The following is a 23,304-nucleotide window of genomic DNA, read 5'->3' on the forward strand; positions in this document are numbered from 1 at the left end:
ATAACTGTAATTTAAAATAAATTACTTATCTCGGGGTGGGCACTGTGGCTCAGCTGCTTGGGATGCCCACATCTCACATCAGAGAGTCTGTTTGAGTTTTGCCTCAGTTTCTTTTCTTTTTTTTTTTTTTTGACAGGCAGAGTGGACAGTGAGAGAGAGAGAGAAAGGTCTTCCTTTTGCCGTTGGTTCACCTTCCAATGGCCGCCGCGGCTGGCACGCTGCGGCCAGTGCATCACGCTGATCTGAAGCCAGGAGCCAGGTGCCTCTCCTAGTCTCCCATGGGGTGCAGGGCCCAAGGACTTGGGCCATTCTCCACTGCACTCCCGGGCCACAGCAGAGAGCTGGCCTGGAAGAGGGGCAACCGGGACAGAATCCGGTGTGCCGGTGCCGCAAAGCGGAGGATTAGCCTAGTGAGCCACGGCGCCGGCCTTTGCCTCAGCTTCAATCCAGCTTCCTGCTAATGTGCCTGGGAGGCAGCACATGATGACCCAATTATTGGCAGTCCTGCCATTCAGTGGGAGCCCAATATGGAGTTTCTGGCTCCTGGCTTCAGCCTGGCCCAGCCCAGGCTGCTGTGGGCATTTAGGGAATGAAACAGCAGATGGGAGATCTGTCACTCTGCCTTTTAAAACAAACAAAACCCAAAACAAACCAGTCTCATACTCATTTTCCCAAAGCACAGGTTCGTGTCTCCTGGGACACTACGTCCTGTGCCCACGCGTCTTCCTGTGTACCTGCAGAGCTGTCAAGGGCTCCATGCAGGAGCTCTGCTCCTTGTCAATCATGGGCCGCCAGGCTTCTCGCAGTGGAACACTACAGTCTAGAGCCATGTATTTCCCCCTTAACAATACACTGTCCTCGAAGCTTGAAAAGAAGCACACACCCAGAAATTCACTCCAGTAAGGGCATCTGAAACTCACTAGGTAGGGTCCTTAGAGTAAGCCCCCATGTCAGGGTGGCCACCTCCAAGGATTAGACGCTGCACTCCCTTCAGCTCTAGGACAGAGCACTGAAACCCCACTCTCCTGTCTCAGACCGAGAGTGGCAGATGGGAAGAGATACAGCTTCCTGGAGTCTGGGCTGTACTCCCTAGACTTGGCGGCTCCCGCTGGAAGACCCACCCACTCTTGAGCCACCCTGTTTCCTTTCTTCTCCCACGGCAGGCGTGGCTGGGGGCAGATCCTGCCCTGGCATGTCTGGGGAATAAGTGAACACACAGGATAGGCTGCTTAGTGAAGGAGCCAAGAAGGCCCAAGACTCTCCTCAGGCGAAACTGCTAGTCCTAGTGCAGAATTCAGACTCGTGCTGGAATGAACCAACCGCATTAGGAAAACAGGGAAAACAAACTTTATTGTCAAAGTCCTTGAGATATAAAAGAAGACAACGTTACAGTGAAAGGCAGCAGAGGCCGTTCCGAGTGCTGGGGGTAAAAGGGGCTGGGGATGGGAAGGTAGGTGGAAGACTCAACATTTTTCTAGCTTCAGAAAATTAAAGTGCCCAGATCACAGCTGCAACATCTTGGCTTTGGTTACAGATTCCTTATAAAGCTGTTTACCTGTGGGAAACAGAAAAAAACAAAAGTTAAATTCCACATTTTTAGCAACAGTCCACTCATAATGCACACACAGCCAAGCCCACGAAGTTTTCATAAGGAAAATAGGCATGAAGAAATGTGGGAGCTGTTCAGGGCACACAGCCCTCAAGCAGCAGAGCTGGGAAGAGAATCCAGAAGTCTCATCTCCCTAGTTTTAGAATACCTTACAGGACAAAGTCCGCTGGAAAGCACACATTGGAAGTCAATTATTTGACAATCACAAACCCAACATACAGCAGAGACTAGGGATAATATTTCTAACTTAACTTGCACAAGATCCTGTAAGCTTTGAACTGTGAAATGTAGCTTACGATGCAAAGCACAAGACCCTGTATATATATGTGTGTGTGTGTGTGTGTGTGTGTGTGTATTTAGGATGTACTTATTTGAAAAGGAGAGAGGGGGGGAGAGAGAGAGAAGAGACGGATCTTTCATCCTCTGGTTCACTTCAAGGCCTGCAACATCTAGTGTTCAGCCAGGAGAAAGTCAGGAGCCAGGAGCAGCATCCAGGTCCCCCATGTGGGTATTAGGGATTCAATCACTTGGGCTATCATCCATTCATTTCCCGGGAATTGGATTGGAGGCAGAGCAGCCAGGACTCGAACCAGCACTCCAATATGGGATGCTGGTGTAGCAGATGGCAGCTTAAACTGCTGTACAACAATGCCAGCCCCAAGATCCAACATATATTTTTTTTAAATGTCCCATTATCTGTTTTTTTTTTTTTTTTTTTTTTTTTTTTTTAATTTGGAAGTTAGAGTTACACAGAGAGAAGGCGAGGCAGAGGCGGGGGGGGGGGGGGAGGTGTCTTCCATCTGCTGGTTCACTCCCCAGTTGGCCACAATGGCCGGAGCTGAGCTGATTTGAAGCCAGGAGCCAGGAGCCTCTTCTGGGTCTCCCATGTGGGTGCAGGGGCCCAAGCACTTGGGCCATCCTCTACTGCTTTCCCAGGCCATAGTAAAGAGCTGGATCAGAAGTGAAGCAGCCAGGTTATGAACCGGTGTCCATATGGGATGTTGGCACTGTAGGCGGCAACTTTACCTGATATGCCACAGTGCCAGCCCCAAGATGCAACATATTGAACTCTGCCAGAGCTACACCAGTCTGAAGCCAGGAGCCAGGTGCTTCTCCCTGGTCTCCCATGCGGGTGCAGGGGCCCAAGGACTTGGGCCATCTTCTACTGCATTCCCAGGCCACAGCAGAGAGCTGGATTGGAAGAGGGGCCACCGGGACTAGAAACGGCACCCATATGGGATGCCGGCACTGCACGCAGAGGATTAACCTACTGTGCCATGGTGCTGGGCCCCCAACATATTGAACTTTAAAGGAAAAACCAGATAGAAGCATAACAAAAGAAAACCATGAAAGCGGGAGTTAAGGTCCTTCCCACCTTTCTCATGAGTTCTTCTTGCTTGGTCACGTCTTCAGAAAAATCATCATTGACATCCAACACCAGCACTGGAATGTTCAGCAGAGCCTCAAAGTGGAGCCTGAAGAAGATGAATATTTGGGGCACAGAAAAGAAACATAAGCCACGCTTCACATGCTCACAAAGGCTTCAGAATTCAGAAAACAGATTTAAATTCACATGACCTCCTAATGAAACTGCATCTATATAGCATCTACAAAAAAGAACTCAATAAAGTCGGCTGGAAGGAGGAAGGCTGAGATTTCTCTTTTGCCTTCAAACTGTTACTGAAGGTGAAGCTCTCAACACTTTAAGTGGACAAGGCAGAAATGAGGGATGACAACTTAGTACAACTGACAATTCCCCTAATAATTTTCAGCCATTCACCCTAAACCAACTGATACCATCACCAATCACAATGGTCAATCCACAGAAACATTTTTAAAAAGAGAAAAGACAAAGCTGGAGAAACAGAATCTAATAAAAAGCCCACTGGAATGTACAGATTATATTCAAGATTAGATTTCTGAGCTGGAAGATGCTTGACATTTCCAACCACTTCCAGTACATTCTTAACTTTCGCAGAGGCTGCGCAATGAACTTCTTGCATTTAACAGAGGGCTGTCCAGAGACAAGGTCTCTGACACTGTTTTCCTCCACTTACTCGGTCGTCTTTTGAGTAAGCCAGGCTTCGTGTTGACTGTGAAGCTGCTCCAGGTAGGCCAGTTCAATTCCTTTCTCTTCCTCTCTGGCCCTTCGGCACAGTCTCTCCAAACAAACCTGAAACATAGTCCCCAGGTCCCACTGAGTTTATGTGCTGTTTGGGCTGCTAATTATGCAATTTTAGGGGGCTCTGAGAGCCTCTCACAATGTCTATCTTGGGTACTGCCAGTCAGGACTTTGCTTCTGCTGCTCTGTTTCCCTGTTCAGTCAGAGGTCTACACCATTATCTCCACCTCTACCGTGAACCTGCTCTTCTTCTGCAGCACCCTAGGGTGATTAATGGCAACACCATCACCAGTCATCCAAACCAGGAACCTGGGATTGCCTTCTTTTTCCTCCACTCAGCTACATCCAGGAAATCACTCAATTCTCCCGAACCTCTGCCCAGCTGGCTCTCTCCTTGCCTTCTCATGTGCCCTGGTAAGGTCCTCATCACCCCTCATCTGGACTATGGCAAAAGCCCCTGATGCTCTGCCTCCCTGTGGAGGAACTACATGGAAGGGGCACAGGTCTCACAGAAAGTTCAGGAATCAATTCTTGTCTTCATCATGTACTAGCAGTGCAATCTCTGTGGGTTTCCACATTCCCATCTTTCACCTATCCCACAGGCTGCTGGCAGGAGCCATTGAGGGAAGGTGTGTCAACCTCCTGGTAAAAGCTGATTCTCTAGTTTGTCTCTTTCAGTCTACCCTTCCACAGTAGTGCACCATAATGGCATCAATTCCCTTGATTAAAATATAACACAAGCTCCCTACTGCCTACAGCCACAACTAGGGTTCCAAGAAGTATGGATAGCGCTGTACTAATAAAATGATGAAGGGGCCCATGTTATGGCACAGGTTAAGCTGTGGCTTACCATGCAGGTATCTGATATCTGAGCACTAGTTCTAGCCCCAGCTGCTCTACTTCCAATCCAGCCTCCTGTTAAAGTGCCTGGGAAAGCAGTAGGTGATAGTCCAAGTACTTGGGTCCCTGATAACCACGTGGGAGACCAGGATGGACTTCCTGGCTCCTGGCTTGGTCTGGCCCAGACCTGGCCATTGTGGCCATTTGGGGAGTGAACCAGTAGATAGAATACTCCCTGCCCCTCCACCCCTATCTTTCAAATAAATTTAAAAAAGAAAAGGTTAAGGAATCTGAAACATCTTTCATATCATTCTAAATATTCACTATGGAGTCAATATAAAATCTACATAGGTCAAAGATCAAATAAAGGATTAAAAACAAGAGAGACCTGAGACGCTTCTCCCCCCCACCCCCTTCACAGAGAGTGCACAATTCCATTGTGTGTTCACCTGGCAGACTCTGAAGCACACCGGCCCATAGGATGGTGTCTTCTCCATTACTTCTCATACAAGGCCACTCACCTACCTCTCTGCTGCCCAGAATCACTGCTTCAGCCAAATGACCTCCTTCTAATAGGCCAAGCTCCTTCACATCTTCAGTTTTTGCTCCAAATGTTTCTTTTGCCTGAACTGCCCTGTTCCTCCCTCTATCTGGCAAACATTTCAATACCACCTATCCTGGAAGAACAGATGGATTAACCCACTTATTTAGGATGCTCCTCATTCAAATACTTAATGCAAACTTTATCCCCAAATGTAGTGTGTGTGTGTGTGTGTGTGTATAAAATATTCCCAAAGACTTGAGGTCCTTGCTGTTTTGCTCTTGTCTTACCTTTCCTCTGAAGAAGTAAAATCATATAAACAGATTTCATGTCCAACTTTCCAAACTGATGAGCAGACAAACATCACCAGGTCAATACTTCTGGTACTTTTCTCATATTTCCCTTTCACTTAATTAATAATTCTCCCAAACTATCTAAGTTTAGCTAAAAGTCCCTGTCCAGCTAAGCAGGTGGTCAATAATACCAGCTGCACAATTCATTTAACAGTTGTGATTTCTGACCTCAGTTCTCCATCTCCTATTTCCCTTCATTCTGAACCAGCATCCTTTTCTTTCCTTCCTCCCTCTATCCCTGTATCTGCACCCTCACTGCTGATGGCTTCAAGCCCCCTCCCTCTTGTCCCCCTCTCTCTAATCACACAGCTTTTCTAACACATCCCTGATTACCAGCCACTCAGTTCATCTCCCACCCACAACCAGCTAATTTCTTGTATATTTTAAGAAATATTCTAAGCCTATATATATATATTTTTTTTTTTTGACAGGCAGAGTGGACAGTGAGAGAGAGAGACAGAGAGAAAGGTCTTCCTTTACCGTTGGTTCACCTTCTAATGGCCGCCGTGGCCAGTGCGCTGCGGCTGGCACACCACACCGATCCAAAGCCAGGAGCCAGGTGCCTCTCCTGGTCTCCCATGGGGTGCAGGGCCCAAGCACTTGGGCCATCCTCCACTGCACTCCCGGGCCACAGCAGAGAGCTGGCCTGGAAGAGGGGCAACCGGGACAGAATCTGGCGCCCCGACCGGGACTAGAACCTGATGTGCCGGCGCCACAGGCGGAGCATTAGCCTATTGAGCTGCGGCGCCGGCCCCTATATATTCTTACCCTTTACTTTTTGGGGGTATGTGTATGTACATATGTCAATGTCCCACCAAATACTCTGGTTTTCTTGTTTTTTTCACCTAACAGTATGTCCTGGAGATCGTTGCACAATCAGTACAGAAGGAACCTTTTTTCTTTTTTTTATGGCTTCAGAATTTTCTAGTATATGGGCAGAGCCCAATACATGCAACCAGTTCCTACTGATGAATGCCTGGCTGCTTCTAGTAACCGTTGCTGTTACCAACAAGAGGCCATGCTGACCATGTGTGAACACATCTGTGGAATGAGTTCCAAGGAGCGGGTCTAACAGGTCAAAAGGCAAGCATCCTTGCCACTGTACATTGCCAAACTGCCTCCTTAGAGTGTATACAAATTCATATTCTCACTAGCTAGGTAACTATATTTCTAAATATAACACGGCTACTTAATTTTTTTGAGAAAAGTATTGTCTGAATTAGTAAAAACAATTTTTAAAGTGGCTTTATATTTTCAAATCCCCACAAAGGCAGAGCAATTCTTTTTACCAAAGCTATTTGTAATTGTTCATTCGTTGCTTGCACTCAAACCATCAATGCTCACATTGATCTCCAGAGAGAATAGGCAAATCCTCCTCTAGGAGTCTAAGTAAACTCTTCTGAGCACCTGGCATCGTTGTTGCTTTACTGATACTGTTACACCAAATTCTTTTGGAAATACCCCTCTCCATCTCAGCAAAGCCCTCCCTGCAAAGACATACCTGAATGTGAACAGTGACACTATAAATGTCAAGGGAGGGACTCTTTCTCTGATCTTAATGTGCCCCAGCCAGGAGGAAGAACTACTGTTCTGACTGCTTAGATTCAGACACAGGAAGTGGACTGCCCCTGTTACTGGGTCAGATCCTGTGCCTCCCAAGACCCAATCCCAAATGCCATTTGTTATCATCATGCATTTCCTGAACACTGTTTCCACACCGACAGTCCCAGGCACACTAAGGGGCTGAGGGAGTGAGAACACTGAGCCTCCCCCATCTCCTGATTTTCTAAAAAAATTAATTAGAGAATTAATTTGAAATACAGAAAAACAAAGAGAGACAAATAGATCTACCACCTGCTGGCTTCCTCATCAAATGACTGCAACAGCCAAGCTGGGCCAGGACAAAGCCAGGGGCTGGGAACTCAATTTAGTTCTCTAGTATGGGTGGCAGAGACTACTACTTGAGCCATCACCTGCTAGGACACACATTAGCAAGACGCTGGAATCAGAAGCAGAGCTGGGACTGGAACCCAGTCAATTCAAAATGGGATGCAGGTGTCCCAAACAGCAGGCCAAATGCCTGTTCCTGTTCAGAATTTGGGGAGAACAGGTAGAAAGGAACAGAAAGACCTACTGAAGTCCATCTCACCTGCTCTAAACTCAGTATGTAGCAAGAGTCTATACTGAAGCACTGGCTATTTGCATAGCTTTTAACTTCCGTTCTGCTGTTCTCTTGGGTATAGCCACCTCTGAATCTCACAGCAGAGGTCAGGGGTGACTCAGGGAAAGATGGGGGCATTCCAAAGCCTCTACCCTTATCGCCATCAAAACAGCACTAAAACCCCTCATCTCACCCCTAATGCCTGATTCTTTTCAGCCATTAGGTTACAATAATTCTCCAGCTCCCCCACTTGACTGAAATACTTCGATTAGTTCCACGATGATAATCATCAGCACCAGAATCATCTCCCTGGACCCCTTCTCACAAGGAGCACAGAGAAGAGCAAGGGAGACTTTCCTGCTTTGCTTGTGGGCCCCAGAACCCAGTCCAACCTCCACTCCCCAGAAACAAGAGCCCTGGGTCACTCCCAGGGAGGGTGAGCCCACTTCCTCCTCTGCAGCTCCTCAGTATCATCTTCACGGCTTCGAGCTGACTGTGCTGAAGGTCTGTTTCTCTTGGAAAGTTTGGTCAGCATTCTCACTTCCCTAATGCTCGGCCCCTCAACCACCTGCTTTTTTTCAGTTCAGCCATCCTGCAGCTCCCACAGGAGAACTGTTTTTTCTTCAAATTCCAACCAAAATCGTTACTAAGTTCAACTCCACAGCCCTCACCACTCCTCCTTGATCCAGTCTATGAGCCCTCCCGGGGGCCAGACCTTCTCTTTCACCCTGAACTCTACACTCAGCTACTTCAAAAGCTGTTCTCTTTGGCAAGCCCCCTCCCAAAATCCCTGACACTAAGCCTTACCCCTAAAGGACAATCACCTTTGTAATCTGCCTCCTCGATTCCTGCTCCCAGGCAATGAAGACTATGCAGAAAGGTGACTTCACCATCCTGATGCCTTCTCAGGTGCATCAGGAGACGGATGGGAAGTGGAACAGCTAAGGATTCAAATCGGTGTCCATATGGGATGCTGGTGTCACAGGTGGCAGCTTAACCTGTTATGCCACAACACTGGCCCCAACACCCAATTTACTTCTGTGGAATTTCTTATTCCCTACGATCTAGCTTCTGCTTCATCATCTCCTGACATAAAGATCCCCACCGTCCGATCTCGGTAACATTCAAGGGCCTCTTTCTTGGCCCTTCCCAGGACAGGGTCCTCTGAATTCTGTGTGAGTCTATATAATACAGCCTTCCCCACTGGCTCTCAGGCTCCCTTGTCTGCCAGGTCCAGTCCCATGTGTAAAAAGCATGGTCTCTGGCCTGAAGACAGCTTCCCTTCCTTCTAAGATTTGGTGGTGTATCTGGCATTTGATGGCACTCAAAAGCTGACAGCCGTACGTCACTCAAAGATAACCTCTTGCTGTGACTTAGAATCCCACTCCAGAGCCCTTAGGGACCATCCAGTCTGAGCCAGTGGATTTTACAGACAAGGACCCCTCTAGAGGAAAAGTTTCCAGGGGCTGGCAAGGACCAGTGCTGAATCAGAGACGCTGGGGCTCGTGCCATGACATCACTCTGTGTGTGCTGAGCTGGCTCCAAAGTACAGGTCAGAAAGTTACGAAACCAACTTCTTTGATTCATCCTGCCTTACCAGTGACATCCTCAAGGTTCAAAAAGGGGCTTTAATTAGGGCAGTGTTAGGATGAGGTGAGGAAACCCTCCTTCTCTCTCCCTCCCCACATCCTGTTCACGAAAACATCAAGAGCACTACAGATTCTGATGACCTAGACAGGGTAGCAAGAGCTGAGAAAACTGGCGACAGGTCAGTGTCTACCCTGCAAACCTTGTGTGACACAGACAATGCCCAATGCCCGATGCCCGATTTGCTTTATGTCATGGCTACAGGAGGGAGTTTATGCAGCACAGCACGCTGCTTCACACGCTTGTGGAGAACGGGGTGCTCAGCACCGCAACAGGAGGCATCCACCCACTATCCTCCGTGTTCTAGAGAATGCCCATGCGCACATTCTCCAACCAGAAAAGCACTGGCTTACAGAAGGCCCCTGTGAGGTTTCATACAGCCCTAAAGTCTAAGGCTTCAGGTTCTGAGTTACCTGGGGAGTAGCCTGGAGGTAGATGAAGCCATGTAACGTGAGCTGGCTGGCAAACTGCCGCAGGAGAAATGAATGCCAGTCCTGATAGATATGCCATTCGATGTCACTGATGGAACCATTTTCAAAGAGATTCTTTGCAAAGATATACCTGGTTGGAAATTAAACGGGATGGGTGGGAGGGAAAGGAGAGGGGAGAGGATGGGAAATGGAATGAAAGGCACAAAAGAAAGAAGCAGAAAAATCAATAACCAACTTGTTCCATGTCTGTTCAAACCACTTAACCTTTCTAGCTTCTCATCACTCCTTAAGGAATCTGAATGCTTAACCCGTATCTCCCTCCTTGCTCCACATGAAAATGGGAAAGAGCAAGTAGACTGTAGAGGCTGAAACCACAGCTTTCCACAGGTACTAATTCACAAGAAAGGGGACACCAGAAGAGAACTATCACTGGTCCCCAACATAAAGCGAACGGTGCATGTAAATGCAAACTTCTGAGATTTAATTATAGCAAAGTTCCAAATAAAACAAGTGATCCAGTATAAAGCTATCAGCACATTTCATCTAAGGACTGAGAGCTTGGGGATCTGCAGGCTGTTGAGCCATCCTCTGCCTAGTTGAGGAAGGGAGAAGGCACTGCCTATGGCTCAGGAAATGCACTTCCTTCCTACCAACTTTAGCCTTACCAAGAGGGCAGACTCATCTCCAAAGTATACGAGCTCTTATTTGCTTGCTTCTTCTGCTGAGTTTCTAGTTCAGATAAAGAAAGCTAAAGCCAAAAATCAAACCAGCTTTGCCCCTTGCTTACTTCCATAACAAAAGGAGCATCTGGTAAATAGGAAAGCAGAGCTAAATAGAAACCTTGGCATTGGAAGGGTCAATTCTGCGTTAAAACCTCAGGCATCTTGATACAAAATGCAATTTACACCCTGAACAATGAACTTCAGTTTCTAAGGCAACGCTCAGCAACCGGCCACTTCTGGGAAAATGGAATTCAAAATGCTCACGCACTAACGGCTCAGGGAGGCGCATGCTGCAAGGCTGTGTGTGTCATCATTAGGAGAACAGCTTCCAGAGCAACACTCACGGTCATTCTGTTGCTATGTCACTTTGGGCAAGTTGTCCATACTCTAAGCCCAGTGCTGTGATGTCTGTATATAATGTTCATCAAAATGCTAAGAGTAACTGGCACATGTACTCAAGATATTTTAGCTATTACTAAACTGTTCCTTGCTAGGCTATAAAGAAGCTAATATGGAAACTCCACAAGTGAAATTTACTATTTAGAATGGTTTTGCTATAGCCTACTTGAAGCTAACAAAAAAAAGGTGACTTTTTGTAACTCAAGTTCCGAAAAATATTGCCAGCTTCTTCATAGAAAACTCGAAGACAAAGTGAAGATCCTATAAAGAAAACCAACCAAGTGCTGTAACAGGGCCCTTGTCTCTACTGAGGAGCACTTAATCTCCTCAAAGCTGGTGCAACGGGTGATGGCGGGGAAGAAGGGTGCACTGCAGGGTGCAGAGCGGAAGGGAGCTGCTACAGACTGAAGGCAGGGGTGTCAGAGAACAGGGCTTAGGCATCTAGGAGTCAGGTCCTCTGCTCTAAAATCGCAGGCCAGGGTTTCCTTGAACTCAAACAGCAAAGACAGGTTTTTTTTCCCTCCTGTAATCCTCTCTCTTAAATAACCCATTTCTCCTTTAGAACATACAGCACACATGAGCATGTGTTCAGTTTTTAGTGGAGTAGGATCCACATGAAGGCAGGCACTGGGTTTGCCTTACTCACTGCTGCAGCTCTAGAGTCTGGTGTGGTGCCTTAACACAGGAAGCATTCAATAAATCTGTGCTAAGCAAACAAACAAATGAACGAATCTTTAAAAGAATGGAAAAATTCTATTAGAATTCGTAATTAATTACATTTTCTATCTCAAAAATGCCCCTTCTAGGGGCTGGCATTGTGGTACAGTGGGTTAAGGCACTGCTTGTTGATGCTGGCATCCCATATGGAGTATGACTTTTCTGCTTGGATCCATCTTCATTCTAATACGCCTGAGAGGTAGCAGGTAATAATTTAAGTGCTGGGCCACTACCTCCCAAGTGGGAAACAAGGATGGATTTCCTAGCTCCCGGTTTTGGCCTGGCAAAGACTTGGCTGCTGTAGCTATTTGGGGAGTAACCAGTGATTGGAGATCTGTCTCTTCATTTTTTTTTTGTCACTCTGCCTTTTAAACAAATAAATAAATCTTTTAAAACACTGCCCCTCTAGGGGCCAGCACTATGCATAGTGGGCTAAAGCCTTTGCCTGTGGTGCTGGCATCTCATATGGGCACCAGTTCAAGTCCTGGCTGCTCTTCTTCCAATCCAGCTCTCTGCTATGGCCTAGGAAAACAGAAAATAGTCCAAGTTCCTGGGCCCCTGCACCCACTTGGGAGACCTGGAAGAAACTCCTGGCTTCAGATAGGCCCAGTTCCAGCATTTGCAGCCATTTAGGCAGGGAACCAGCGGATGGACAACCTTTCTCTCTGTCTCTCCCTCTGTAAATCTGCCTCTCAAATTAAAAAAAATAAATAAAACCCACACTGCCCCCTCTAAAGAAAGCACTTAGATATTGAAGCTGTCCATACAATAATTAATTCTTACCTCTTACAATTAAATGTTAAGATCACATAGCTTTTTAGCAAAGCATTTCTAATTAGCAAAACATTTCTAATTAGCAAAGCATTTCTACTTCTGTTTTCCTCTGAGGTTGTCTCTTACATGCCCATATTAGTAAAGGACTAGAAATCAAAAGACCAATTGTGAATATGTTTCCAAGCAACCCAGGTGGTTACATGTAATTCAGCTTCCTAGTTTGAGAGGCATGGTTTGGGAGAGAGGAAAGGAGAGAATAGGCAGTAGTATTCCTAACAGCTGAAAAGAACTAAAACCTACAGCCAACCATTTATGATATACATATTCAGCTTTCATAAACAGTAGGCTCTCAGTTGGGGTACAGAGAAGAAATGTGTGACCTGTAGGGTCTGTTTTATGTATCTTAACCACATGTCATTTACAACTGTGCCTTTATTTCTTTCTTTCAGGAGATTTTACGGGAGTATTAAGAAGCAGAACTAGCTTATCTAATTTGGAATTAAATGGGGAACCAACTGAGTGTCTTCAGCAGTGAATGGAAAATGAAAATGTAGCATTTTCCATTTTAATAACTCTAAGGGGCTTAAGACAGATCATTTTGCTTAAAAGTACCATTTCACTGACAGAAGGCATCCACAGCCTTCACATCAAGCTACTCTGTTCATAAGTGACTTAACCTCAATTCACAGCGCAGCCTGTGCTCAATGGCAGAGCAAGGAATTCTGGAGTCTGGTTGGGGCACCTCTTCTGGAACAGATAGGCTTACTCCCAGGCCAGCTGCTAGCTTTCATGCAAAGGACTTTACACCTTCTTCCCTCAGGGTGTCAGGATAAGTCCCTTTCCTGAATTGACACAGGCACTGGGTGTTCACTACAGACTCTGGCCAGCAATAAGTTTGTCACCTAAGAAGTAGGGGGAAAAGACTAACTCAGAGACAGAAGCCAACTTCACAGAAGTGTTTTCTGCCTAGACATCTTTTTTGAAGAATAAAAAGGGATGAATATCTTTTTTATATCATTGTGGGAATATAAATTTTAACTGTCTGCTTTTTTCTATTTCTTTTTCTTTTGTTTTTCTTAAAGACGATAATCAACCACTTATTTGTCTTCCTAGAACATACACTGCTACATGTCTCTTCTATGCCCTTAGCATGCATGTTTATACTAGGTCACACACACCTTTCTTGATATGCTTGAAACTCAGAAGAATTACAACTCTGGACAAACCAGTTTAGCATTATCTTTAAAAAAGAGACAAGTTTCCAACGTAGACTTTCAACGGTTAGCACAGTGTGAAACATGTGTGAAAACAGAAACTAGGAAGAACTGAGCAGGGGTCTCATGAGTGGTAGAGGGCTTGATGTCTTACCTGTCACTGTACACAGATCTCTCAAAGATCTGCACCGGCTTCCCAGACTGTAAGAGGTTCTCTGGGAAGGGCTCCAGCTGTACCTTCAGGCGGCTCATAAAGGAGTATGTCTGGAATGTGTAGGACCATCGTGCTGGCTCCCGGTACATCATGTCCAGCAAGTTCCCAAGACTTTGGGTACTGCAGGCCTAGAGGGGATTATAAGAGAATATCCTAGAAGGTATATTTACTCCATGGTATACACCACCAGCATTGCCCCAGGCCTATTTTATAAGCAATGAGACAGGGGCCAGTGCTGTGGCATAGCAGGCTGAGGCGCCAGCATCTCATATGGGTGCTGGTTCAAGTCTCAGCTGCTCCACTTCCAATGCAGCTCCCTGCTAATAGCCTAGGAAAGCAGCGTTAAGATGGCCCAAGTCCTTGGGCGCCTGCACCCATGTGGAAGACCTGGAAGAAGCTCCTGGCTTCGGACAGGCCCAGAACTGGCTATTGTGGCCATCTAGAGGAGTGAACCAGCAGAAGGAAGACCTCTCTGTCCCTCCCTCTGTCTGTAACTCTGCCTCTCAAATAAATTAATAAATCTTAAAAAAAAAAAAAAAAAAAAGCCACAAGAGCAGGAATTACAGAAATTGCCTTCCATTAAAAAGATATAGTCAGATGCCCCCATCCCCACCCTGCGAGATTTTCCTACCATATTAGACAAGAATCTGAGACAGGGAGATGATATTGCACTGTCAACATAACAGAGAGGAACAGAAGAACCATACAGAGAATTTACATATGACTGATGGATTTGTGGGGTCTGGAGAAGGATTAACAACCATCTAAAATCCACCTTAAATCAGATCTCTCCACAGAGCATTATACTATACTGTCTCTCTTGAGATGCCACTTGTGTCTATTCCCGTTTTTCTTCCCTTGTTTCCCCCCTCCCTTCTTTCTTTTGATTTTTTTAAAAATTTATTTGAAAGGGAGAGTGAGAGAAAGAGGAAGAGACTGAGAGAGATATCTTCCATCTGCTGACTCATTCCACAAATGCCCACAACAGCGGGGGCTGGGCATGGAGTCAAGGCATGGAGTCTGGTACTCCATCCCAGTCTGCCATGTAGGTGACAGGGACCAAGTACTTAGGACATCAACTGCTGCCTCCTAGGTGCATTAGCAGGACTCTGGACTGGAATCAGAGGAGCTGGGACTGCACTGGCACTGGATATGGGGTATGGGATGCAATCATCCTAAGGGAGAGCTTACACTGCTGTTTGTTAACCTGCTGAATCACAATGCCTTCCTCTGCAGCTACTGCTTATAAAACCTCAAGGTACAGGCTGGCACCATGGCTCACTAGGCTAATCCTCCGCCTTGCAGCACCTGCACTCCGGGTTCTAGTCCCGGTTGGGGCACCGGATTCTTCCCGGTTGCCCCCCTTCCAGGGCAGCTCTCTGCTGTGGCCAGGGAGTGCAGTGGAGGATAGCCCAAGTGCTTGGGCCCTGTACCCCATGGGAGACCAGGAAAAGCACCTGGCTCCTGCCATCGGATCAGCGCGGTGCGCCGGCTGCAGCGCGCTGGCCGCAGCGGCCATTGGATGGTGAACCAACGGCAAAGGAAGACCTTTCTCTCTGTCTCTCTCTCACTGTCCACTCTGCCTGTCAAAAAACAAAACAAAACAAAACAAAACTCAAAAACCTCAAGGTACAGAGAAAGCAATTATTTGCAAATTCAACCAACCAAGCAATCAAACTGCATTCTATGTCTTTCATATCAGGGCTAATTTGCTCGCTAAAACAAACAAAAATAAAACTCCCTTCCATTCCAGCAACATTGTAAAATGCAATCTGAAGTTTCTCTTACTCAGCATGCATAGGTGGTCATAAGTAGGGATAGCTAGGAGCCCTGGATTTTTTTTTTTCTAGGCTCTGCCACAGATTCCACACAAAAGTGAGTTCTCTGCAAAGCACCCTGGGCCTGCATTTATTCAATCACTCTTAATGGAAGACCTGTGTGGATGAGGCACAACATGGCTCAGGGGCTATAAGAGCTACCAAAGAAGAAAGTAACATTTACTTCAATGTCCATTGTGTAATGTTCTCATCTAACCTTCAAAACAGCTTCATGAAGTAGGTACTGGTGTTAAGCTCCAGAGGGGAAAATCCACTAAGAGGTCTAGTAACTTCCTTGTCTAAGGTCTCAGAGGGAGTAAGCGTTGAATGGGGACTCAACCCTGGCTTCCTCTCAGTTCTTCAATCGAATGCCTCTTCATATAAAGGCAAATGAGGCATGTTTACTGAAAGAAAAGAGCCCAAATGCAAGAGGGAAGATGGTGACAAGGACATAAAGAGTATATAAAAGAGAATGTGAGGTGAAGGGGAAATCCTTTATGGTGGAAGGAATCTCAAGAAGTTTCTAGAAAAAAGTGGCATTAAGCTGGGAAGTAGCTGTTGAGAGTTTTCCTTTCTTCCTATCCTCCAAAGCACACGTACACACAGCAGCTTCACAAATGGTCCCTCATGAAGAGCTGCAGGTAGAAGCAAAGGACAAATCTGAATCTCAAGTCTTTGAGGGCATCACGTGAGTGTGGGGAGCAGCCCCTGGCCTGGCATGCAGTTCAGAGACTGAGTGATGGAGGCGTGTGCTAGTGTGATGGAAGTGTGGACTGGTGGAGGTTACTGCATCAGCAGGCTCTGGGCTGCCAGAGGAGGACTGCTCTGAAACAACAAGTATACAGTTTCTGAAAGAACTCATCTTAGCCACAGAACAAATACACACATATCTCTAAATATATATGCACAAACGACAGTAACGAGATGATATTCAGCAATTTGAAGGGGAGAGGACCAATCTGTGTGTCCAGAAAGAGTTGTCAAAACAAGAGAAAAAAGAAACATCTCAATGAAATTCAAGATACTGCCTCACTGCTAAAACATGGCTAGGCTGTTATAAAGAAGGAACAATATGGAAAGATCATTCATGGAGGTGAAAAATGCAGTTGTCAATGTAGAACACCAATGAAGCAGTAACTAGCACTCTATAAACTGTATTAAATCTAATTAGTGAGTGAGAATACCACCTTAAGAAACTTTCCCTAAACTAGGAGATAAAAGCAGAAAATTATAGAAGGAATGAAAAGACATGCAGATTAGAAGGAAGAGATCTAGGCTGGTGCTGTGGTGTAGTGGGTAATTCGCCACCTGTGGTGCCAGCATCCCATCTGGGCGTCGGTTCAAATCCTGGCTGCTCCACTTCTAATCCAGCTCTCTGCTATGGCAAAGCAGTGGAAGATGGCCCAAGTCCTTGGGCCTCTGCACCTGCGTGGAAGACCTGGAAGAAGCTCCTGGCTCCTGGCTTTGGATTGGTGCAGCTCCAACCATTGCGGCCAATTGGGAAGTGAACCAGCGGATGGAAGACCTCTCTCTGCCTCTCCTTCTCTCTCTGACTTTCAAATAAATAAATCTTAAAAAAACAAAAAAATAAAACCAAGCCGGTGCCGATGCTCACTTAGCTAATCCTCCGCCTGCGGCACCAGCACCCAGGGTTCTAGTTCCAGTTGGGGCACCAGATTCTGTCCTGGTTGCGTCCTCTTCCAGTCCAGCTCTGCTGTGGCCCGGGAAGGCAGCGGAGGATGGCCCAAGTGCTTGGGCCCTGCACCCACATGGGAGACCAGGAGGAAGCATCTGGCTCCTGGCTTAGGATCGGCGCAATGAGCCAGCCGCAGTGCACTGGCCGTAGCGGCCATTTTGGGGGTGAACCAACAAAAAAGGAAGACCTTTCTCTCTGTCTAACTCTGCCTGTCAACAAACAAACAAACAAACAAACAAAAAAACCAGAGATCCAACATACATTGTAATGCAGTGGTATGGCATATTTTGCTTTTTCGTTTTTTGCTCTGGAGAAAAATAAGATACAGTATAACTGTTGCTCCACCTAAAGCAAATCAAAAAATTTTGGTATCCAAACAGAGGCCAAGATGATCTCTTGCAACGTCAATGTAGGGTCAGCACTCTCTATTTGTGGGTTCTGTACTGTCAGATTAAATCACGGCAAATAGAAAATATTCAAAAACCTAACAACTGCATCTGTACTGAATATGTACAGGCTCCTGGTCATTGTTTCCTAAACAGTAAGCATCACAGCTATTCAAATAGCTTTCACAATAGCTTGCATTATGTATTACAAGTAAGCTAGAGATGAATTAAAGAACAACAGAGGATGCCCTGGCATCAACGCCCTACAAATACTGAGGGAACCTGTGTACCGCTCGCTCCTCCAGCAAAGCTACCCAACAAGCAAACTACTTCTTCTCAAGAGACAAGAGTCCGATCCAAGAGGTAAAACACCATGTCAAACAAAAAGAGACCAGCAGTGGATGACCCTGCCTATAAGGCATGTGTCTCTCTCACCACTGAGAATCACTATCTAACAGAAATGTGTGGTATGTGCATTATCTCCGGCAAGAAGCAGTTTAAAAAGATGACAGGGAGCAAAGAGTCCAGTCACAATAGCAACAACAGGTAATCTACTCAGGAATAAACTGAAAAACTCCACCAGAACAAGTAGTAACTATCTATGGAAAAACAAAATTGTAGAGTTCTCTAACTTTGAGTCACATAGAGCATAAAACCATAAAAGCAACAGAAAGAAATATAGGATTTTTTATAATCTTAGGCAATGGAAGGCTTTTTTCAACTTGAACATCGAAGGCAGTAACTATGAAGGCAATGAGCAGAACTGATTACATAAAAACAGAAATATATTAGATTAAAAATATATCATATATAAAGAAAAGTGACTGGGGAAAATATCAGCACTATCTAGAAACTCCATCTGGGTCTCCCACATGGGTGCAGGGGCTCAAGCATTTGGGTTATCATCCACTGCTTTCTCAGATGCATTAATAGGGAGCTTAATCAGAATCAAAGGAGCCAGGATCTGAATAGGTACTCCAATATGGGATGCCAGTATTGCAAGCGTGGGCTTAACCCATCCTGGCACAGTGGGTTAAGACGTTGCTTATAATGCTGGCATACTATATCAGAGTGCCTATTAGAATCTTGGCTCCTCTGCTTCTGACACAGCTTCCTGCCAATGAGCCTGGGAAAGCAGATGATGGCTCAAGCACTTGGGCCTCTGCCACACACCATGTGAGAGACTCAGTGCTGGCTTCTGGCTTCAGCCTGTTGCAGCCATTTTAAGTGAACCAGCAGATGGAAGAACCCTCTCTATGCTTCTGCTTTACTCACTATCACTCTTTCAAGTAATAAGTAAATCCTTTTTTTTTTTTTTAAAGTGTCAACAATACACATAATTTGTGGAAATCAAAATTCTAGTTCTAGGTTGTTCTAAAAAACACACACAGGTATGGAGGCTGGTGATATGGTACAGTGGGTTAAATCGCTACCCCTATGAGAGCTGGTTAGAGACTCTGCTCTGGCTCCTTCTCCTTTTTTTTTTTTTTTTTTTTTTAAGATTTTCTTTAGGCATTGTGGTATAGCTGGTTAAGCTGTAGCCTATAGCACCGAAATCCCACGTGCTCACTGGTTCGAGTCCTGGCTGCTCCACTTCCGATCCAGCTAACTGCTAATGTGCCTGGGAAAGCAGAAGATGGCCCAAGTGCCTGGGCCTCTGCACCTACGTGGGAGACCCAGAAGAAGCTCCTGGCTACTGGATTTGGCCCAGCTCAGCCATTGTAGCCATTTGGGGGGTGAATAAGTATGGCATGCTCCCCCTCTCTCCATCTCTTCCTTTCTCTCTGGAACTCTGCCTTTCAAATAAATAAATGACTAAAAACAAAAACAAAAACAAAAACAGGTGGTGGCTGCACTGAGGCTAGAGGATCCTCCTCCAAGAAGATTCACTCGCCTAGCCTCAGTTTCTTGTTATGTGGCCTCTTTCTTTTTTTCATTAATTTCACTTTATTTGGAAGGCAGAGACATAACAGATCTTTCATCTGATGGTTCACTCCCCAAATGCTGAGCATTCCCCTAATGCCTGTAACAGCTAGGCTAAACCCAGGAGTGTAGAAATCTATCCGGATCTCCCAAGAGAACGGAAGGGACCCACATACTTGAGCAATCATCTGCTGACTTGCAGGGTGTGCACAGCAGGAAGTTGGATCCGAAATGGAGGAACCAGGACTCAAGCCAGGCACCCTGACTTAACTGATGTACCACACAACCACCCTTGTAGGCCTCTTCGCCGGGCTGCTTCACAACATGACAGCTGGCCTGCCACCAGCAAGACTGACACTCCAATGTTTTAAGTCCTGCCCTGGAAGGGCACACTGCCATTTCTGCTACATTCTATTCATTAGAAACAAGGCACTAAGTTCAGTTCTTACTCAAGGGAAGGGCACTCAAGCTTCTCTTCTTGAAGGAAAGAAGAGCAAACAATTTGGAGACATATACTGAAATTCCAACAGGTAACCTTTGGCACACTCCGAATAAGATTTATAATTTCTTTTTTTTTTTTTTTCAAGATTTATTCAAGAGTCAGAGTTACAGATAGAGAGGCAGAGAGAGAGAGGTCTTCCATCCGATAGTTCACTCCCCAATTGGTTGCAACAGCTGGAGCTGCACCAACTCAAAGCCAGGAGCCAGGAGCTTCTTCTGGGTCTCCCACGCGGGTGCAGGGGCCCAAGCACTTGGGCTGTCTTCCACTGCTTTCCCAGGCTATAGCAGAGAGCTGGATTGGAAGTGGAGTAGTCGGGTCTCGAACAGGCACCATATGGGATGCCGGCGCTTCAGGCTAGGGCATCAATCTGCTGTGCCACAGCGCCAGCCCCTATAATTTATTTCTAAATGGAAAAGTTAACTTTATAAATATACACATACATACATACAAGGAATAACTCTAAAATCAAAAATCCTCAATAGGGGCCGGCGCTGTGGCTCAGTGGGTAAAGCCGCCGCCTGCAGTGCCGGCATCCCATATAGGCACCAGTTTGAGTCCCGGCTGCTCCATTTCCCAGCCAGCTCTCTGCTATGGCTCGGGAAAGCAGTAGAAGATGGCCCAAGTGTTTCGGCCCCTGAACCCACGTGGGAGACCCGGAAGAAGCTCCTGGCTCCTGGCCTCAGATTGGTGCAGATCCGGCAGTTGTGGCAACTGGAGAGTGAATCATCGGAAAGAAGTCCCCCTTCCCTGCTTCTCCTCTCTCTGTGTAACTCTGACTTTGAAATAAAAGAATAAATATTAAAAAAAAATCCTCAATAAACATGATGTGAGTGCCACAAAAGGTAATAAAATTCTGGCTTGGAATACAGAAAAACAGCACCCAAAACAAGTTCTACAATACTCAGTACCATTTAGGCCGGCGCAGTGGCTCACTAGGCTAATCCTCCACCTTGTGGCGCCGGCACACTGGCGTTCTAGTCCAGGTCGGGGCATCAGATTCTGTCCCGGTTGCCCGTCTTCCAGGCCAGCTCTCTGCTGTGGCCAGGGAGTGCAGTGGAGGATGGCCCAAGTGCTTGTGCCCTGCACCCCATGGGAGACCAGGATAAGCACCTGGCTCCTGCCATCGGGTCAGCGTGGTGCGCCAGCCGTGGCGGCCATTGGAGGGTGAACCAATGGCAAAAGGAAGACCTTTCTCTCTGTCTCTCTCTCTCACTGTCCACTCTGCCTGTCAAAAAAAGAAAAAAAATATTCAGTACCATTTAGATTCTATCTAGAATGTTCCATTCAGCTCTGAGTACCACTCCTAGTATATTCTAATTGGAAAATGGACAGACTGGAGATCATTACTTAAACCAAGTTACTTTAGAATGACGAATAGTCTGAGGAAAATGAAGTATTCAGCTCCAAGGAGAAAAGACCTGAGGGGGAAAGCAAGCAAATAAAGCCTCCAACTAGATACAGGGTTGCCACATGGAAAAGCTGTAAGACAGGAAGGAGTAGAACTTGAACCAATGAGTCAGAGTCACAGGGGCGCAACATGGCACAATGCAAGGGGGAACAGTCTAACAATAAGTTGTTACAAACCAGAATGAGCCACTCAGTAAACGTTCCAGGTGGCTGTAGAAGGAGCTTGTGGAGCCTGAGGAGTCATGGTATAGCCGCCCCCACAGCTCCCGAAAAGGTTCATGTTCAAATGGATCTTTGCCTCCTCACACTGATGTGGCTGGTGTTGAAATCTACCCTATGGCCTCTGGCAAAGCAAAAGCCTTAACACCAGGACCCAGGCCATCAAGTAAAAGTGAAATGCACAGGGCTTGGCACAGCATCATACCCAGCACATGGTACATGCTTTATAAATGCTTTCACCTCTGCATGGACTCTAAGTGTTGACAGCATGCTTTTTCAGGTAACTTCCAATTTTCAAGACTTACAGAAAAGTTAAAATCACTACAATTAACTACTAATTTTGATGGGTAGCTTTACTAGTAATACTTAAGGGCAGGAATGACAAAATTCATCTTCAAAGCCAGGATGGATGGACATGCTTTGGGAAACCACAAAGAACAGAGGCGGGCACTTACACAGACACATGAAAGCCACAAAAATCAAAACTAAACATACTCAAACAAGTCATATCCTCTCTGGTGTATGTGGTCTGCTTTCTGGAATGGAGCTATTTTAAAAAGGAGATTCAAACTGGGCTCCTTCACCCACTCAGAGCAAATTAAATTATTACAATTAGATTATTCACCCATGCCTGCCAACTACCCACCACAGCTGAAAACTTACTTTTTGGGTGCCAGCAGCCTGGACATCCTGCCATGTTGCTACAGGTTCTGTAGCTATGTGCCACTTGGGGTAAGTTTTCATGAGTAACTTCACAAAGGTGGACTTTCCCACAGCTGCAATGCAAACAGCATGTATTGGGATGCTGCCCAAAACAGGCTGAAGGAAGACGCCGCCATGCAACCCTGCTGCACATGCTCAACTCAAGGGAACAAATCCTAGTTTTTTTATTTCAAAATTCAGCAGCCATGCTGTTGTCAGATTGATGATGGGTCGGGTCATGCTAACCAGAGTCACCATAATGAATACAGGCAACACAGAGAAAGATCCCCTTGAGATTTGATTTGTGATTTTAATGTCCCAACCTCCCAGAGGCAAGAAACAGTTAATAATGGTTGGAAATGTAATAGAACCATCAACAGTAGATGAAATCAGCTACATAAATTGTAAAGCACTAGTTACAGTCCTATTTGTTCTATGACAGTGCCAAAATTACAGTTTTTCAAGATAGAAAGTGATTATGACCCTCTTTCATTCAACAAATCTAACAAATTCAACAAATCCTCATGGAGTGCTAACCTGGTGCTCCAGACTGTCAGGCACGGGGGTACAATGGTAAATAAAACAGAGACTAGATTTGATCCCCACAGAGCCTTCATGGGAGACAGTAAACAAGAACACAATACTACTAACAAATTGTGTGAAGTGTTAGGAAAGAAAAATGCAAGTTGACTCTAGTATAGTGAGAAGGTCAGGGAAGGAGCCTTTGAAATGATGACACTGGAGGTAAGATCTGAAAGATGAGAGGTCAGCCAGGCCAGCCTTGGGGGAAGGATAATCCATGCAGAGGGGGTAGAAGGAACCTGCAAGAGAGAAAGAACTTGACGACAAGGAGAAGTCTTAAGGCCTTGGAAGTATGGCTCCAACAGGGTAAGAAGAGTGGCTCGATT

At 46.0% G+C, this 23,304-nt stretch overlaps 1 protein-coding gene across 7 annotated transcripts in view; it reads right to left on the reverse strand.

The window, feature by feature from the left end:
• Window positions 1-1,324: 1,324 nt before the first annotated feature.
• Window positions 1,325-23,304, reverse strand: part of DGUOK (deoxyguanosine kinase) — a 37,469-nt gene continuing 15,489 nt past the window's right edge. For 2 of the 7 annotated variants that reach the window (XM_089326301.1, XM_008254231.5), the window contains exons 2-6: window positions 13,685-13,872; window positions 9,687-9,834; window positions 3,667-3,782; window positions 2,985-3,084; window positions 1,325-1,555 (exon numbers count right to left, since the gene is read on the reverse strand). In XM_089326301.1, the coding sequence (XP_089182427.1) occupies window positions 1,529-1,555; window positions 2,985-3,084; window positions 3,667-3,782; window positions 9,687-9,834; window positions 13,685-13,836 (543 nt within the window). In that variant the 5' untranslated portion in view covers window positions 13,837-13,872 and the 3' untranslated portion in view covers window positions 1,325-1,528. Of the gene's footprint in view, window positions 1,556-2,983; window positions 3,085-3,666; window positions 3,783-9,686; window positions 9,835-13,684; window positions 13,873-22,357; window positions 22,471-23,304 lie in introns of those variants that run through there. The other 5 variants (XM_002709734.6, XM_089326304.1, XR_016229279.1 and 2 more) reach the window with 5 other exon arrangements.

The sequence above is a fragment of the Oryctolagus cuniculus genome, chromosome 2, assembly GCF_051225735.1.
Source record: "Oryctolagus cuniculus isolate XC-2025 breed Fujian yellow rabbit chromosome 2, ASM5122573v1, whole genome shotgun sequence".
Classification (NCBI taxonomy): Eukaryota; Metazoa; Chordata; class Mammalia; order Lagomorpha; family Leporidae; genus Oryctolagus; species Oryctolagus cuniculus.